A 19568-nucleotide genomic window follows, 5' to 3' on the forward strand; every position below is an offset into this window, starting at 1 on the left:
CCACAGCGGTACATATGTCTGTATTAAAGCGTCACACTCACAAAATATAAAAAAAACTGTTATCCATGCAATTTCTTATAAGTGCACTTCCCAGCTCCTAAAATACTAATTTAATCCATAACAGATGCTGGTCATAAAACACTAGGTGTTCGTAAAAAGTATTTACATGTCAACAGCCGATTGCACCCGCTATCATTGCAGTAGATGAAATATGATAAAACACCAGGTATCCACATTAAACTGTCCTGCCGTGGAACTCGTTAATAATATCCGTGTTAGAATTGATCTTTAGGAACAAAGGAAACGGCGACTAAGGATCGATGGTCATCGTCATCGAAAACGTCATCGAACCCCGATTACGTAGATCGATGCTTATGAGGTTGATCATTGGACTGTCTGGTTTAAAATCGAATTTACCTGGAAAATTGCTGAGTGCGGCGTAAACCTACCTCACTCACTCCGTCATATTTACCACTGGATAGTGAGATACACCTGGTTTCTATTACCCCTTTATCTATAACCTCCAGTGAGGTATTATAATAATATTTTTATTATAACAAGTTTCATTATAATACACACAAAACAACAGGAAGTAGGCAAGTACGATGCGTATTTATTGTATAAACCTCACCAGTATACGATAATAACATCGGCTTCAGAAAGAGCTCCACAGCAGTTGTCTTGGTAGCTAGCCTCTTAATAATAAACACATGTCGTAGAACTGCATTTTAAACTTGCAAGTACACATGCATTCTTATAAGAAATTATTGAACTAAACCTATGACGTATGCTAAATACTGAACTGATCGTAACGCCGTATGTTACATCCAGTAAATTGTTCTGGTGTATTGCTAATACGATGACGCAGGCGAGGTATTTGTACAGCGAGGGAGACTCTCTGTAACAGTGAATATCACAATAAATATACAATATTAGTTGTCCATAATGGTTCTTGTCCATGCAAAAAGATTTAATGTAACATTCTCGGTTTTGAAAACTACCACATCAGTTACGTTCAGGTATGCTCAAAACACACACAGAGACACAGACACACACAGACACACAGACACACTCACACACACATCAAAAGAAAAAGAAAGAAAACACACAAGCACACACACATGCACAGCCAAACACACACAAACGCTTACGCTCGCATTCATATTGTGAAAAAAAGCATATTACACCTAGATCATCATTAAATCATAAAAATCACAATACACAACTGGATACACAAATGAAACCAGTTATCACCTTGTGAAAAACACAAATGCCATGAAGTGCAGTATATTCAGTACAGATACACTTATCAGGCAAGAACATGGGTTTGTGCCTACAAAATGTGTATAGATTACAGATAGGACACAAAGTTATAACGTTTACCTACCGACTACTTAAAAAGCTTATGAAACCTGAAAGGCGAAATATCAGTGTCTGTTAATGAATGAACACAGTAAGTTAAATATATCTGAAACAAAATCAAGAAATGCTCCTTATTAACTGCATTGTCTGAAAAAAAAGAAAACAATCTGCATATATTAAACCAAATTAGTCACATGTGAGACATAATCCAATTTGCGAGTTATTCTGACTACAGTTTTCTTGAAACAAATCATAATCAGAAACACACAACATATTACTTGATGTTGTAGGGAGATATTTCTCTTATTGAATTGGGAGCTGATGTGATGTTATGTTTGGGGCAAGGTTTCTTGCGAACGATGACATTCTACCTTGAGAGTTGTCAACTGGCGATGAAAACAAGTGGTTGTCTTATTTTGGGTTACCACTTCATACCTGATATATTGATGATGATTATGATATAATTCTAATAAATAAATATTTCTTTAACAGGACCGCATCATTTGTATTATATTTCATTTTATGGGAAATGTTCAGCGAGGGTGTGTAGCTGTGGTGTCAGTTTCAGTACCTGATGTCCTTGTAGTTGATGTAGACGCGGCACAGTTCACTGACACATCTGAAGGGATGTTGGCTCCACAGACGACGGTGACATTCTTACCCGTATCCGCTACAAATATACGGTTAATGCTCAGTAAAATCTAAACTTATTTATATTCGCAAACAATGGGACATTTAGACATTATTAACACACATACACGTATATAGCATTAAAAGGATGACTAACAGCGTTACTTCATGCAAGGCACCCGTGGCGAGCCACCTCCTCGTGGTGGGTGCTGGGTAATGCTAAGAGCTCGCCGACACCCTCGTAGTGGACCCGGGGGGATATTTGGTCCACCAACCCGTTTGCCGTGGGTTGCGTCCCGTGTCGGTGGAGGACGGGATCCTGGTGGTTGAGGGCACTGGGGCTTTTAACTGTGTTCCATTGCCCAACACACCACTTTGGCCCTGACTTCACCTAGACGGGTGGTCGAATGGGCCCGGTTCGACCAATCGGCTGGTCATACCAAGCCCTGTGCATGGAGGATATATATCATTGCACAAATTTTATTTGGATTTTTACTTTCGGTCTTGGCTTATTTGATCATTGAGCTTTTCGAAATTTAAAATGCATTTTTGAAGTTCTGAACTTTTGCCTAGAGTCTTATGCCCAGAAGGCGGTGGCTCATGGGCCAATCTGGTAGATTAATTATTTCTAATTCTTCTGCTGGAGTATATCATCCGGGTATCCTTGGTGCTGTAAGCTGGAGGCCCGCTTGCTTTAGCATTGTCCTTGTGATACTCCGTGGTGGGATGGGAGCTCGGATGATGAACCGTATTACACTTACCATGGCTTATGAAACTCCAACAAAAAAAAAACAAACGTCCACTTGATTTTGACCCTGATGATACTGACCATAGACCGTCTACATCGATTGAGTATTGGCCACGTTTCATTGTGATTGAGACTCCTGACAAGACACCGTTGAAATTGAACCCCTTTGCTGTATCCAAAGGTATTCAAGGCATTGCTGGGGATGTGAAGAACATAAGACGCTTACGTTTGGGTGCCCTGCTAGTCGAGTGCGTGAAAAAGCAGCAAGCAACAAATCTGATGAATATTAAATCTTTCGTGGGCATTCCCGTCACGGTTTCTGCACACAAAACCTTGAATACAAGTAAAGGTATCGTGAGAGATAGAGATCGATTGTTTGATGACATGTCGGACCTTGATATAGGATCTGAAATGAAAGATCAAGGTGTACTATATGTCAAGCGCTTTTCAACTCGCAGAAACAACGAAACTGTCAAAACAAATACGTATCTGTTTACTTTCTGATGTCCAAATGCTCCGAAATCAGAGAAGGCAGGCTACTGCAACATACAAGTTGATACCTACATCCCCAACCCGCTCAGGTGTTTTAAATGCCAGAAATATGGACACGGTGTAAATACTTGCACATTGTCTGTTGTGTGTGCTCACTGTGGTGAGAAGACACACACAACAGAAGATTGTGACAGCGATTATAAAAAATGCACCAATTGCTCAGGCGACCATTCGTCCTTTTCTAAACAGTGTCCTATTTGGAAAGAGCAAATGGAGATCAATAAAATAAAATTTACTCAAAATATCTCTTTTTCGGAGGCCAAAAAACTGGTAAAGAGATCTGATCTTCCACAAACTTATGCTACAGTAGCAAAAACATCATCGGGATCTAAATCTAACACTACATCAACCACAGGCTGCCAAACTACGTTGACTTGGGTAAATTGCGATTCTCCACAGCTTTTGTACCCAGCTATATCATCACAGACTGAGGAATCACTTCCTAGTACCTCAAAGTCGTCTTCTGATCACAAATCATCATCTCAGTCACACTCAAAGTCTCAATCCACAGCTGATAGTCAACAAACTGTTAAAAATAAATCGAAGCCAAAGCCTGATGCTTCAAAACAACAAAGTGGCAGAGCTCCTAAAGGGTCACAGAACAAAATTCAATTGTTCGATAAATACGGGTCTCTTGAAGACATGGACGTTTCTGAAAACGTCCATTCTAGGGCACATAGCTTGTCGCCCTCCAAAAGAGTGCGGGGTAGATCCCCAATAAATCCCCCCAAAAGATAGTTTATTCCAGTAATATTGTACAGTGGAACTGCAGATGATTAAGGACTAATTTACATGAATTACAACTATTAGTCCAAGATTTTATACCTTCAGCGATATGTCTCCAAGAGACATATTTAAAACAAACAGATACATTTAACCTTCGTCAGTTTAATGCATATCACTGTTTTGCATATCCGGGTGATCGGGCCTCTGGCGGATCATCCATTCTAGTCAAACATAACGTTATTCAAAGCCCTGTTTCACTTAATGCTAATATGCAAGCTGTTGCAGTGAGAATTACTTTACATGTAGCTTTTACGCTATGCTCTCTTTATATTTCTCCGTCGACGACGTTTGCCAAAACTGATCTTCAAGCTCTATATGATCAGCTCCCGAAGCCCTGTATTATTATGGGAGATTTAAATGGGCACAACCCACTCTGGGGTAGTGTAACTACACTAAAGGGAAATTGTTGGAGGACGTTTGTTCTGACAATGACTTATGTATTTATAATGATGGTTCCAACACATATTTACACCCTGGGACAGGGACCTATTCTGCTCTTGACTTGTCATTGACAACTTCAGAACTACTAAATGAATTCGAATGGTCAGTCCACGATGACCTCTGTGGAAGTGACCATTTTCCTACTATGTTAAAAGCTGTAACTCCATCCGATGTTCCTCCATCATCAAGACGAAATTTTAAAAAGGCTAACTGGGCTTTATATGAAACATTGTGTGCTGAAAAACTTAAACCTGAACGTTTTATTGACGTTCCCGATGCTACTAAATGCTTTTCTGATGAACTGAATTCCATAGCTGATGAGTGTATACCAAAGTCCTCTGTAGTTCCACACATAAGAAACCATGGTTCAACGATGAGTGCAGACAAGCTAGGAAGGCAAGGAAAAAAACAGAATATTATTTCCGTCGCCATCCTATGGTGCATAATTTAAATACATTTAAAATTTAAAATGCTAAAGCACGGCGTACTTTTAAACAGAACAAACGCCAATCTTGGCAAAAGTATGTATCTAAAATAAATTCTCGGACACCCATGTCCAAGGTATGGAACATGGTCCAGAAAATCAAAATCAAAGGTACTAAATCTATGTCCATCATCTTAAACATGGAGATCAATTACTTACTGATAAATCAGATATTGCTAAACATTCTTCCTCTTCTAATTGTGTACCTAAATTTCAGCAGTATCAAAAACAACAAGAAAAGAAAACTATTAATTTCAATTCTGATAATGGGGAAGATTATAATGAAACGTTTTCTATTCATGAACTCCATACTGCTCTTGATGAAGCTCATGACACTGCTACAGGAGCTGATAACATACATTATCAACTCCTGAAGCACTTACCAGAAACCTGTTTAGAGACGCTCTTATCTATTTTTGATGATATTTGGACTTCCGGGAAATTTCCTTCTTCATGGCGTGATGCCATAGTAGTACCAATACCTAAACCTGGACGTGATCATACGGATCCGTCCAATTATCGTCCGATTTCATTAACTAGCTGTGTTTGCAAGATCATGGAACGCATGATAAATAATCGACTTGTTTGGTACTTGGAAACCAATAACCTAATCACAGATATACAGTGTGGTTTCCGTAAAAATAGAAGTACTGTCGATCACTTAGTGCGACTGGAATCATTTGTGAAAAACTAATTCATAAACAACATGCTGTGTCTATCTTTTTTGATCTAGAAAAGGCATATGACACAACCTGGAAATATGGCATTTTGAGAGATCTACATGATTTCGGTTTGCGAGGTCGTTTGCCTCAATTCATAGCCAACTTTTTAAATGACAGACAATTTCAAGTTCGCGTAGGTTCTACTCTGTCTGATCATTATAATCAGGATCAGGGTGTTCCACAAGGCAGTATTTTGTCAGTCACACTTTTTAGTATCAAGATAAATAGTTTGTCAAAAGTTTTAAACGATTCAATTGATGGATCATTATTTGTGGATGATTTTAACATTTCTTGTCGTGGTAAAAATATGCATACTATTGAACGGCAACTGCAGCTGTGTTTAAATAAAATAGATAAATGGTGTCTTGAAAACGGCTTTAAATTTTCTAAATCCAAAACTAATTGTATACACTTTTGTAGAAAATATAAACCGCAAAAAAGATCCTGAACTGTTTCTAAATGGATCTCCCATAAAAGTTGTAAAGGAGGCAAAGTTCTTGGGAATAATTTTTGACTCGCATTTAACGTTTCTACCACATATCAAATCCCTCAAAAACAAATGCCTGAAGGCACTTGACTTGTTGAAAGTCGTTTCAAATTCTAAGTGGGGAGGGGATCAAGCTACCCTCCTGCAGCTTTATCGATCACTGATCCGGTCAAAACTTGATTATGGCTCCATTGTATATGGTGGAGCCTGTAAAAGCAACCTCAGGCTATTAGATTCTGTCCACCACCAAGGTCTAAGACTTTGTCTTGGATCTTTTAGAACCTCACCTGTTGCCAGTCTCTATGTTGAGGCTGATGAATCATCTCTTTCACAACGTCGTATAAAATTGTCTTTACAATACATTACTAAATTATATTCTAATAAATCTAACGCAGCCTATGACTGTGTGTTCAATCCGCTTTATGAACATTTGTACAAGAGGTCTTCTCTTGTTCCACCTCTAGGACACAGAATTAAACCCTTTCTTTCTTCGGCCGGCATTGAGCTGGAAAACATAGCTCCCTCCCGTCTCCTTTCTTCTCCTCCTTGACAGTTGGTTAGGCCACAAGTTGACCTAACATTAACTTTATTTAAAAAATCAGAAACTAATGAATTACAATATAAACAAGAATATAATCAACTAAAAACTAAATATAGCAATTATAAATCCTTATTTACAGATGGGTCCATGGACGGTGGCGGAGTAGCTTGTGCCACTGTCATTGGATCGAGAACAATATCTTCTAGACTTCCAGATAACAGCTCTATTTTTACCGCAGAAGCTAACGCCATATTAACTGCTCTTAAATATATTCAAAGACACACTAAACATAAACAATATATAATCTATTCCGACTCACTTTCTTGCCTTCAGGCGATTAAAAATCTTTCTTGTAAACATCCACTTTTAATTGAAATTATTGAACTGTATAATAATCTTGCTACTGGCCAATACGACATCGTCTTCTGTTGGTTACCCAGCCATGTAGGCATTTCTGGTAACGCAATGGCCGATCTTGCTGCCAAGGCAGCACTCAACAAATCTGCGACACCACTTCTTATTCCCTACACTGATTATAAAGCTACCATTAGATCTTATATCCGTGATCTGATGCAGAAGAAGTGGGACACCCAAGTGGGAAGAAATAAATTACATGAGATAAAACCTTACATTGGTTATACCCACTTGGGTTGTCAGTCCAGATTTGAAGAGGTCATACTACGACGATGTCGTATTGGCCACACTAGATATACTCATGCATACCTGTTAAAAGGTGAGGATCCTCCATTCTGTATCCCTTGTGATGAGAGAGTCACGGTCAAGCATATTCTGCTTGACTGTGTCGAATTCTCAATCACAAGGGATATGTATTTTACAGTTAAAACGATATGAAGGATCTTTTTACCAGCGTTAGTTTTCATTTAATTATTGGTTTTTTAAAAGAAATTGATTTTTTGATTGAGTTTTGAGCAATATGTTTCTGTAAAAAGATGTATTTTAATAATTGGTAGTTTGGATTCGTAACTAGAATTGTTAGTGGCTGTACCCTCAAAGGGGGTTGAAGTATTGTAAAATTATTGTCCTCCTGAGAGGGTACGTAAGTCCAAAAACATTCGATGTAAATTTAAGTCTACCAGGCTTTTTAATCTTAGTATTCCTGTTGTTTTGATTTTGGCTAGCATATTGTACACTCGCCAGCGGCTGAAGGGATGGTGTAAATCCAACTAGGGTCCATGCAGGTAGCAAAGGTACTGTAAGTCCCCATGGTCACTAGTATGGTGATCTACCTTCTGTTGCTGGCGATCTATAGCCTGTTTTTATATTGTATTGTCTAAATATTGATATATTAGTTTTAACTTTCCATGCTAGTTTTAATTCAAATTGTGATACTGTAGTTGTTTTACTGTCCTTTGTCGACAGGTTTTATAAGACACATATATTCCTTTTCAGTGGTTTGTTCCCGTCACGATATGGCTGAAATATTGCCGATGTGACGTTAAATATTAACTCACTCACTCACTCACTACTTCATGCAAGCTTATTTACGTCGCGTGTGGTAACGAATGTTTTGTATGTGCTTCACGTTACATATGTTATATCTGGGATTGCACTTCCTGTGTAAAAGGCAGGAATTTCTGCTCTGGAAGTCGCGAAAGTGCCATCTATGAACATTTTCTGATCGAAAAGAATGTCAAGGTTAATCATTTGTTGAACTAACAAGAATCAGTTAGTGTGTCCATCTTATATTTACCTTTCGCTCGGATCCACAGGAATTCTTTTTCTTGACGTCCAGGGTCCACTGTCATGAATATTGACATGTTAACATAGTTGGACTTGCTCTCAAACATTGTACTGGAACAGTTGCTGGATGCAGGTGGATTCTTACAATCCACCTTCCTGATGGGCACACCTCCATCAGTGAAGTCTACCTGACAGACAGAGGACACAACTCGTGTTGCAGCAAGTTGTATAATGACGTGAGAGTCACACTCATGAGAGTATGCTATACAGTTAGCTTTAGCCATTCCGTCATGCTGGTCGTTGTACAGGTACACCTCCTGTCCTGTGTATGTAGAGTCGCTCTGGATGTGCAGCACGGTGTCCTCTGAAAATGATTGATCAAGTCATTCATGTCTTACAAAGAAGAAAAGTACGTGCATTCGTTGTGAATAAGTTTTTAAAACTCAATCAATTGTTCATAAGATTTGCACAGATACCAAAACGCTGTAAATAGCTATTACACATATTTTTGCCTTCAAGTGTGAGTACGTGAGTGTGTTAAACGCCGGTTTGTACAGTATTTTAGCAAGCGATACATGTTAAAATCGAGGTCGGCATGTTTGCCCTGTTGCTTCCACAATTTTTCCGTTGCCTCAAGTTGCTTTCAAAAACTTTAAATTTCAAGCAAAAAAGTATTTATGCCTTTCGTAAGTCTGTGTCGTACAGTGATGTACCCAGGGCCCTTATTCCCGAAACGTTCGTAGCCTTAAGAGTTCATAACTTTGGTCGTAGCCAGTGTCTTAAGAATGGGCATAAGAAGTCCGTAGGGCAACGGACGTTTCGAGAATAGATAGCCAGGACTCGCTATCACAGAACATTCGTTCGTAGCCCTAAGAATTCATAACTTTTATCGTAGCCAATGTGTTAAGAATGGGCTTAAGAAGTTTGTAGGGCTACGAACGTTTCGAGAATAGCTAGTCAGGTGTCCAAATAAGCATGTCGAAGACCTCAGTAAAAGGACTTGGGAACGCCCTGCTAATGATTCTACTTTTGTGCCTACACCTGGGATCCACTGACAAGGTGTTTATCAGTCTTATTGCGTTCAGTTATAATTATCATGATATCGCATTTTACGTAAAATCACATGTTGACAGTTACGAGTAGAAAGTGACTTGTCCTGAGGAGCAAACAGAAAACCTGATTCATATTCAGGCCACTTAAGTCATCCAGTGGAAGGATACATCATTCTCTTAACACACTGCACGAAAGATTCGGTGCAGTGGTCATATAAAAGACCTTCACAAAAATTGTGAATGCGTCAGTTTGCTTTGTTGGCATTTACTTATGTACAATATTTTCATCAACAGTTGGTCAAAGTAGACCCTGGCTTCCTTCCATCCTGTGCAGTTGATATCTTTGGATAATATTGATATCATCTAGTGAAAAACAAATAAACTGCACTGGTGCTCACAGCGACCAATATCACGCATCCTTATTAGAATTCACAATCATGATCATGCCTTTTCGCATCTTTATTCAATATTAAAAGGCGTTTAGTACAATATGAAACAGTACAATATAGAACAGTTTTATGTACGATATTGATATTATCCTTTCATACAATTATGACGTTTCCACGACGTTCGATGGTTGCTATTCTTTTCTGAGTTTCAAAGCATGACATACAAACGTATCAAAATTCTGAATTATCTAATGGTTTTTGCAGTTATAGAATACAAAATTATCTATAGATTGATGAACATAATACAAAAATAATTTCCTTTATCGTTGTTTATGATATAATGAACATACGAGCAAAAATTAATATTGCAATATTTACATAATCTATCCTCTTTATATATTCATAAATCTACCTTTTCCAATGAGCAGTGGAAACGTGCTAAACTTACGGTATTTTTATGGTGACACACTATAGATAATGTTCAGCATAAATATTGAAATTCATGACGCTCAGAATCCAAAAAAGGATAAATCTATAACATCTTGGAGATTAAATACATTTAAAACGTGTTTGCATGTTGTTGCATGAAAATGGTTAACGCCAGAACTCAAACATAGCTAGGGATGGATATCAGCGTTGCAGTTCAGACCTCAGGGCAGCCTTGCTGTCCAGTACGGCGACATACAGGTACATGTTCAATATTAGTTACGAACTGTTCTCACAGCGCATCTGCTGTGAGAGATGTGTGGCTACAAACGCGTAATCGTTGGCAGAGGTTTTACTCAGAACAAGATGTCGACGGGTTAAACGGTACAACGATAATCTGCGGCGTGGCCTGGTTTCGTGATGGATCGCGTTTTCCGCTTCAGCACTACCATGGAGGGCGGTGTGTTCTCCCATGAACTTTCACGTTGATTTACAGGACAGCAGTCCCTGATTTCTCGAAGCAAACTTAAGTTTTCACTCAAGAGTCAAACTGAGTTTGACAATTTGAAACAAATGAATATTCTGCGAATGCATTATTAAGGTATTAAAGCCCAAACAACCTAAACTTAACTTCATCAAACTCTTGTCTACTATGTTTGAGTTGGTATTGATTTCAGTTCATTCTGGGATATGCGTTTTTTTTCAAATTTGAGTAAAACATGTCATTTAAGTCTAGACTCAGAATTAAATGTGTTTCGAGACATCGGGGCATGATCCTTCACACAAAAATCAGACCAAGTGGACATACTGGCCACCGGAGGGAAACGTTCCGGGAAGACAATACATGGCGCCATACTGCACGTACTACTCATGACGATGCACAGAATTACAGGTCTCACAGCATATATCATTGCGAGGTGACGTCGAATTCCACAAGCTCGGAACCAGTCTTCTTCGATATATTCAAAACATTGTAAATGTGTTGGGGGCTGATTTGGTTCACTTGAGAAAGTGATAATAAGGCCCGCTTATTAACTTACGTCGTCACTGATTGGACGTTTACAGACGTTTTCGATTAATGTGGCTGTAGATGGATTATTTTATGGCGTATCAAGAAAAGCAAATTAAGTACTGTACTTTATTGGTAAAAATCACATATTCTTGGGGATATGTGCATATACACAATGTAGGCAGACATTAAGGTATAACAGTCAGTACCTACTTACTTTTGTCAGTGGTAGCGGGGCATGCACGGTCATTATACCTGTGCAGTTGTTACATAAGTTTCCAAGCAACAGATACAGAAACTATTGATAAAGTTAAAGACAGGCACGAGGCAAAACGTTCCCCTATTTCCTGTCTGTGATAAGGGATACATAGGTAGCTTAAACACAATGGACACTACTCACTTTGTACACATTCGAAGGTGAAGGTCACGTAGTCTTCACCATTAGTGTGCTGCACCTTCCCACCAGGTGAAGACAGTTGACATTTTGACGAGGCCGTGCAGGTGTTCACAAAGTCCAGGTAATAGTGATCTGTCAGTTGGTTCTTCATGACAGGAAGACAGTACTCAGTCACTTTATCACTCTCACACTGCTGACAACAACGTCTGATTTCATCTGGTCCCTTCTGTCTTAAACTATCCTCAGCTATTTCCCTGTGACATGTGGCGTCAGAGGGCCACCCGAGTGTAAACATTGTGGGGAGAAGCATCTCGGTGGCGGCACACGGGGGGTCGAGTGTCAGCATGAAGTTGTAACAGGCAGTCTTGTTTCTCAGGCCACAGAAAACTATACTCGGAACTGTAAATACAAGACCAATTGAAAGTTCATATGTGTTTATATTGGTGTCTGCGGCATCGGATTGTTACATAATTATCTCAACAGCTGAATAACGTCTGGCACATCCTCACCTTCTCTCGAAACCACACTTTCTGCTTATAAATCCAGATGTGAACACACATCACCAAAGGGTCAAATGCAAAATATGTCATAATAGGAGACTGTAAATGCAAACTGACTGACTCTTGACTTTTCGTTTAAATTGGTATTTTACGGCATATTTCATACATTTGACAAGGTTTATGTTCGTAGCAATATTTGTGACGCACTGTTGCAGAATTTATTTTTAATCTTTTAAAAACTTCAGACTTTAACTTGTTCAAATGTATTTAACTTGTATATAAACATGCTAAGTAATTTGCTATGATTCTTTCCAAGGAAACATTTTGCGGAATACCTAGAAGTGAAATCCATGTTACCAAGAAGAAGGCTCTTCGCCACATCGTCCACATTCTGGTGATGTTTAGGTGTGGAGACACACTCGTCCAGGTGTTGTCTAGTAGAAGCTATAAGAGGAAGAGAAATGATTTTGATAACTCCGTTGATGACAACGAGTGAGTGAGTTTAGTTTTAGCAATGTTTCAGCAATACCACGATCGGGGACACCAGAAATGGGCTTCACACGTCATAACCATATGGGGAATCGAACCCGAATCGTCGGCGTGACGAGCGAACGCTTTAACCACACCATGAGCTGCCCCACCGTCCCTTGACGACCACGAAGCTTTGCTGTAAAACATCCAAAGAATGACAACGTTTACTCTGGATGCATGAATGAGTGAGATTAGTTTTACCCCGCAGTCAGCAATACTCCAGTTATAATGCGGAGGTCTGTAAATAATCGAGTCTGCACCAGACAATCCAGTGTTCAACATTATGAGCATCGATCAATTGAGATACGACTATGAGCGATCCTGACTACTCTCGTTATTGGCCTCTTTGCAAGCATGGGTTAGTGAAAATTAATAATATTGTAACCCGGATCTTCTCGGACACATGTAGAAAGAGTGTACCAGTACTTTTAACTTAACTGAAAAAACACACAAAAGACACGAGTCGAGAGTTGATAACATGTACGTTTCTAGAGTATCTTGTCTCACCGAAGGCCCGTCTTAGAATTCAGAAATTCTACCCATGCCGACTTCTGGTATCCCTGCCTTGATATTGTGGGAATATTGTTTAAAGGGGCGTAAAACAACACTCTCTCACCAGTTTACAGCACAAATGCCCTGGGTACATAGAACACTGATATCCATAACGCATACTCGTGTGTATTCCCACGTATAAATTTCATGTTGTCATAACGCTATGCTTTCGTTACGCTGTCAGAATGGTGTGACCTGAAGTTGTGATACATCCTTTCTACGTCGCCACAAGGTTAAAGTCAATTTACTCTAACGTGTTTACGTTGTCGTAACGTTCTATGTAGCGTTGCCATAAATTCACTTCGATATGTATGTTCGTCAGTTTGAAAATTGTTTCTTAGTGTGTTTTCTGGAACTGTTGCTGAATAGTGAAAAAAATCTGAAAGTGAAAAGTTTGACTAAATCTCCATCATGATAGAACCCAAAGCATAAAGTTTTCTCAACGTAAATGTGCAGCATTGTTATTGGCATAAAGTTATAAAATGACGTGATATTAACGTTGTTAATTACAACGTTGTATCATGACGTTATCAATCTTCAGCCTTCCCACAACGTTGTAACAAGGTGCTGTTAGCTTGATTTAGGTACATGTATCTCCTATGAGTGTCAAGTAGCCCGCTGCGATATACCGCATCTCCTTTACTAAGCGCTGGCTATCTTGGAAGCGCCGGGAGTATAGCAGCTCACTAACAATTGCAGTAATTATAGCCAATAAGAGCAAAAAGCACCCTGTTTCTCATGAGCGCCCGGGTCTGGAAGTCCTTGGAAATATTAAGCATGTATTATATATTAAGCATGTCTCATGTGTATATATAACCTAAAAGCAAATAAACAAACAAACAAACAAAACCCAATCTGTGTGAACCTAAGCGAGTTTTGATAGATACTCAGTGTGATTTCCGACATACACCCTGCATTTCCAGTTCACCGGCACCCGTGAAGGTCCCGGGGTAGAATAAGCTTTCAGCAACCCATGCTTGCCACAAAAGGCGACTATGCTTGTCGTAAGAGGCGACTAACGGAATCGAGTGGTCAGGCTCGCTGACTTGATTGACACATGTCATCGGTTCCCAATTGCGCAGATCGATGCTCATTTTGTTGATCACTGTATTGTCTGGTCCAGACTCGATTATTTACAGACCTTCGCCATGTAGCTGGAATATTGCTGAGTGCGGCGTAAAACTAAACTCACTCTACAGTGTCATAACGTCACAACGTATCCTACCTCTGACTGTTCAACACGACGATCAAGCTACATCCAAATTCACGATGAATGAACAACTAACAAATAGCTACGGCACGTGACCAAGAGTACTTCCTCTTTGTAAGAGTGAGCACCAATGATGTCTCAGATCTTGTCATGTGTCGTGATAAGAAATTGGCCTTTATCAAGTTGGAGGCTCCAGGTCATCAGGAGTTGAGTGCAATGGTATTTAAGGGTCACTTCGACATTAAATGTGTCTTTGTGTCCCAATAAAGGAATAAAAAAGAATGAAATGTGACGATCAACCGATATGCTTCATGTTCTTGTTAAGTTAAAGACTTCTTTTTAGGAGTGAAAATAGAGTGAATTGCATATTAATTGCAAGTAAACTCATGGTCAGAAGAACGTTAACACTTTTAATTTTGATTTTTTGGCTTTGTTCAATTTAGTAAAATCCTTTTAGGTCGAGACGGTTTGTCCACTCACCGACTAATCATGCGCCCAGACACATGTTGGCTATGTAGAAGCAAGAGAAAATGGCAAAACGTGCATCTCGGAAAGGCTTGCCGAGAACTGGTATGAACTGACAGAAAACCACCGAAATTATGCCACGGCTTGCAGCGAGAGAGAGAGAAAAACAACAGCCATATTGCAAGGGCCCTGAACTGTACACGCGGTACCATTATCCGGCTGTTCCAGCGTTACAGTCAGTCTGGCAGCACCCAAGACTGGACACGGTAAGAAAGACAACGTGTGACGCCGTCGTAGGTCACAGTGGGCAAGGACTGTACGTCGTTTTTCAGAAGTGTCAAAAATGCATGCGTGTTTTGAGAGTCAAAGTTGCATATTCTCTCGTGTGAAATATATACAAAGGGAAGGGAGCGAATGTGTAACTAAAGGGAAATGTATGATACAACTGTCGTAAAACTAAATCCAACCTAAAGCATGCTGCTAAACTGAAAGAACATGAGAAAAACACAGACGATATGCCTTATGTTCTTTATTTAACAAGCACATCTTTAGTTACATCAACATTTGACAGATCATGCTAATGACCAATAGCAGTAAAACATACAATAAACTTTTTATTTTATCAAAAACAGGGAATTTAATCAACGTTAAAGTACACCCTGATAATACATGTCCTGTTCATCATTATTTTTATTTATTTATTTATTATTTTTTTCATTTATTGCTAATCATATTTGTCAAGTATTAAACTTTTAATGGTTAACAACTCCATGCATTAATTCAACGTGACAACGGAAAGTACCATAGTGTCCTATGACCAGGGATAGTGATGTATGTAGCACCGTGAGCAGGCAATAACTCTGGATAGGAGCGCCTTATACGAGAACTATTGCTGTTAATACCACTTTTACAAAACTGTCATTTTCACGGGCAAGCTCAGGTACATGCTTATATACGAAATATACGTGTTGAGGCGTGTTCGGGAACATTGATAACACTTTCCTTTGACCTATTACCCATAAAAGTAGAACTGGTTTCAACAAAGGCAAATCCACATTAATATCTACCAATTTTCAATATACTGATAGTTGATAAAACCCGAATTCCCCTTGTTTTATACAGACACGTCCCCTTTTACCCCATCCCCGAACCCCGAACACGACCCGACACCAGACCCCCGACCCGACCCTCAACCCTATCCCACCCCACCCCTACAGGTCACCCCGATGTCTATTTCTCGACTGGTTTCTTCCGCTTCGCAGTCCGTTCTTCCTCCAGCCTCTTCACCTTTTCCTCCCAGACCTGCGCTTGATGTTCCGCCTTCATCTTCTTGATGAACTGGCGACGTTTCTTCTCGTCCTTGACAAGTTTGTGCTTTATTTCTCTGTCCAGTTGTTTCTTTTGTACTTGCTCAACCAATCTGAGAAGACAAAATCGTGTTGTATTGAACATGCATTTCTGTTTGATTACATGCTGTCAGGTCTCTATTAACCTGTAAATATATTACAGTATAAACACTGGGAAAGAATATCCTTGAAACGTGATGTCACAGACAGTTTGGGGAAAAGAATGACATCTGTTTTATACCATCGTGGTAAGCTATACCTGTCAAATCTGCGTTCATCAGCCTTCTGTCTCCCCCTCTCAGCTGTGTAGAAACATCGCACTGGGATTTGCTCCAGACGTCGGGGTGGTTTACCACGGGGAACGACTCCCTCCACACCGGGGATAGAGAAGGCCACTCCACCGCTGGACTGACGGTCGGGGACCAAGCCCTCATCTCGTAGCTGTTGAAGAATCTCCGCACTTGACAAGCGGGGTGTCGATCGTGTCACCTGACACTTGGCGTAGTACATCTTATGAGGACAGTTAATCTTGCCCGTCAGAGCCTCTTGGGTAGATGTTTGCCTGAAAGGCGTAACCTTGGTCTGTTTACATCCCATGGCAGAACAGATACGTCTTTCACACTGCAAGACTCCGCAATAATGACCAAGACAATGATGTGACGTCATAAATGCATGACGTCACAGACAATGCCGAAATCGAAATGCAAGAATGAGACTGTAACCAGTTGTCATCTCAAGCTGCCATGGGTGATCGTATTTCGCCAAACTTTCATCCTTTGCTTTGAAGCGAATTGTGTAGCCCAGGGTGAAAATTTAGATTTCCATACAGTTTCATAGTTACCATTATTTTCACGAACAAATAAAAAATACCCACTCGCACGTCGAATGAACACAGGATCTGTCAGCAAACTCACTTTCGACTCAGGACAGTACGTCTGGGCCTAAATGGAATCGATGAATAACAATCTAACTGCAGATCGGTTCATGGTCAAACATCCATTTCAACGACGAATGTAATGAAAACATTAGACCTAAAACCAAAATATAAAAAAGTACTTGAAAAACTATCATCATTTTTTGGGGGGAAGATACAGGATAGAACTGTTCTTCAGAAACACATGCTTGTGGTAAGAGGTGACAAACGGGATCAGGTGGTCAGCCTGATTTAAGCAGCTACATCATCTTTTCCAAATCGATGCTTATGCTGTTCATCACTGGATTGTCTAGTCCAGCCTCAGTTATTCGCAGAACGCCGCCATATACCATGGTGTAACGTGTTTTCGGGGTAATAGCACAAAAGATGATCATGAACATTATTTCGTATCAAGTAGATCATCAAAACTGTAATTTCGTAAATAAATATCACCTCGCCTTTTATAAATGTATTGCTAGAATGTTCTGTCGTCCGCTGGTTTCCAATGCAACATACATTTCGTGTCTTGTCCGTAAGCACGAGCGCTAGAAGTGACGTACCATGTTTTCGGGTTACTCGTTATTGCGCGGGGTAAGGCCCTTGAATGGAAGCGCATGTGATGCATTCTTCTCCACAGAAATCAACAACTACAACGTATCATTTGAATTATAAGCCAAGCAAACTGGTGATTTTTTTCGTGATTATGTTCATGTTTTTTTGTGAAATTTGTTAAACATGGCCCAGCATGGCAGGGACACTAAAACGTGTCATGCGCAGTATAGTATCATCGCAGTAGTACTTTAAATGAACCCAGGGGTCACATGCCTGGTACGAATTCTGTTGCACGAAAAAAATCTATGTAAGAGAAGACCAGTTCGGTGTTCAATGTTTTTTTATTATGTCGGCAACATTCCATTCGAGTCACGTGATATTTATGTTTGGCTTTTCACTCGAGCAGACGATGATCCGCTTGACAAGTTGCGAGCGTTATTTCAAAAGGTATGATCACATAATTGTTCAAAGGTTCTCAAAGTGCATTACGTTCTATGGTAGAAGTTTAGTACTTTGACAGAAAATAGGCCACAACTTCCGTGAAAGCTGAACATTTCAAAAGTCATCTGTTCCGATTGCGACGGAAGCTTCTGCACACGAGACGGTGTTTACAGGTGGCGCTGTCAAGCTACATCCAACTTCACGATGAATGAACGACTAACAAAGAGCTACGGCAGTGCGCACGAGTACTTCTTGTTAGTAAGAGTGAGCACCAATGATGTCTCAGATCTTGTCATGTGTCGTGATAAGAAATTGGCCTTTATCAGGTTGGAGGCTCCAGGTCATCAGGAGTTGAGTGCAATGGTATTTAAGGGTCACTTCGACATTAAATGTGTTTTTGTGTCCCAATAAAGGAATTTAAATTTTTAAAAAATGAAATGTGACGATCAACCGATATGCTTCATGTTCTTGTTAAGTTAAGGACTTCTTTTTAGGAGTGAAAATAGAGTGAACTGCACATTAATTGCTAGTAAACTCATGGGCAGAAGAACGTTAACACTTTCAATTTTGATATATTTTTTTTTTTGCCAAATTGGTTCAATTTAGTAAAATCCTTTTAGGTCGAGACGGTTTGGCCACTCACTGACTAAAATGCGCCGAAACGCATGTTGGCTATGTAGAAGCAGGTGAATTTGCGAAAAATTGCAAAACGTGCATCTCGGCTTGCCGAGAACTGGTATGAACTGACAGAAAACCACGGAAATCATGCCACGGCTTGCAGCACAAGAGAGAGAGAGGGCCGTAGGTATGAGGCACATTGGCGAGAACAGCCATATTGTAAGGGCCCTGAACTGTACACGCGGTACCATTATCCGGCTGTTCCAGCGTTACAGGCACACTGGCAGCACCCCAGACAGGACACGGTAAGAAAGACAACGTGTGACGCCCCACAGGAAGACTGCCGTCTGCGTACTCTTCATCTTTGCAACCGGCTCATCACGGCTACAGATACGGAGGCAACGACTCTAGAACATGTCATCAACCGAAGGGAGCGAATATGTAACTGAAGGGAAATGTATGATACAACAGTCGTTAACCTAAATCCAACCTAAAGCATGCTGCTAAACTGAAAGAACATGAGAAAAAGCACAGATGATATGCCTTATGTTCTTTATTTAACAAGCACATCTTTGAGTTACATCAACATTTGACAGGTCATGCTAATGACCAATAGCAGTAAAACATACAATGAACTTTTTATTTTATCAAACACGGGGAATTTAATCAACGTTAAAGTACACCCTGATAATACATATCCTGTTTATCATTAT

General features: G+C 39.9%; 2 protein-coding genes across 2 annotated transcripts; both read right to left on the reverse strand.

Moving 5' to 3' along the window:
• Positions 1-591: 591 nt before the first annotated feature.
• Positions 592-14682, reverse strand: LOC137256135 (uncharacterized). Its single transcript, XM_067793838.1, has 6 exons — positions 14536-14682; positions 12563-12671; positions 11731-12126; positions 8465-8818; positions 1934-2032; positions 592-898 (listed from the first exon to the last, which is right to left on the reverse strand). The coding sequence occupies exons 2-6, from the start codon at positions 12615-12617 to the stop codon at positions 852-854; spliced, it is 951 nt and encodes a 316-aa protein (XP_067649939.1). The 5' UTR covers positions 12618-12671; positions 14536-14682; the 3' UTR covers positions 592-851.
• A 1533-nt stretch (positions 14683-16215) lies between these two features.
• On the reverse strand, positions 16216-16928 carry LOC137256453 (uncharacterized). Its single transcript, XM_067794295.1, has 2 exons — positions 16591-16928; positions 16216-16405 (listed from the first exon to the last, which is right to left on the reverse strand). Exons 1-2 carry the CDS (start codon positions 16926-16928, stop codon positions 16216-16218), a joined length of 528 nt encoding a protein of 175 aa, XP_067650396.1.
• Between the last annotated feature and the right edge of the window lie 2640 nt (positions 16929-19568).

Source organism: Haliotis asinina, chromosome 11 (genome assembly GCF_037392515.1).
Source record: "Haliotis asinina isolate JCU_RB_2024 chromosome 11, JCU_Hal_asi_v2, whole genome shotgun sequence".
In the NCBI taxonomy this organism is placed as follows: Eukaryota; Metazoa; Mollusca; class Gastropoda; order Lepetellida; family Haliotidae; genus Haliotis; species Haliotis asinina.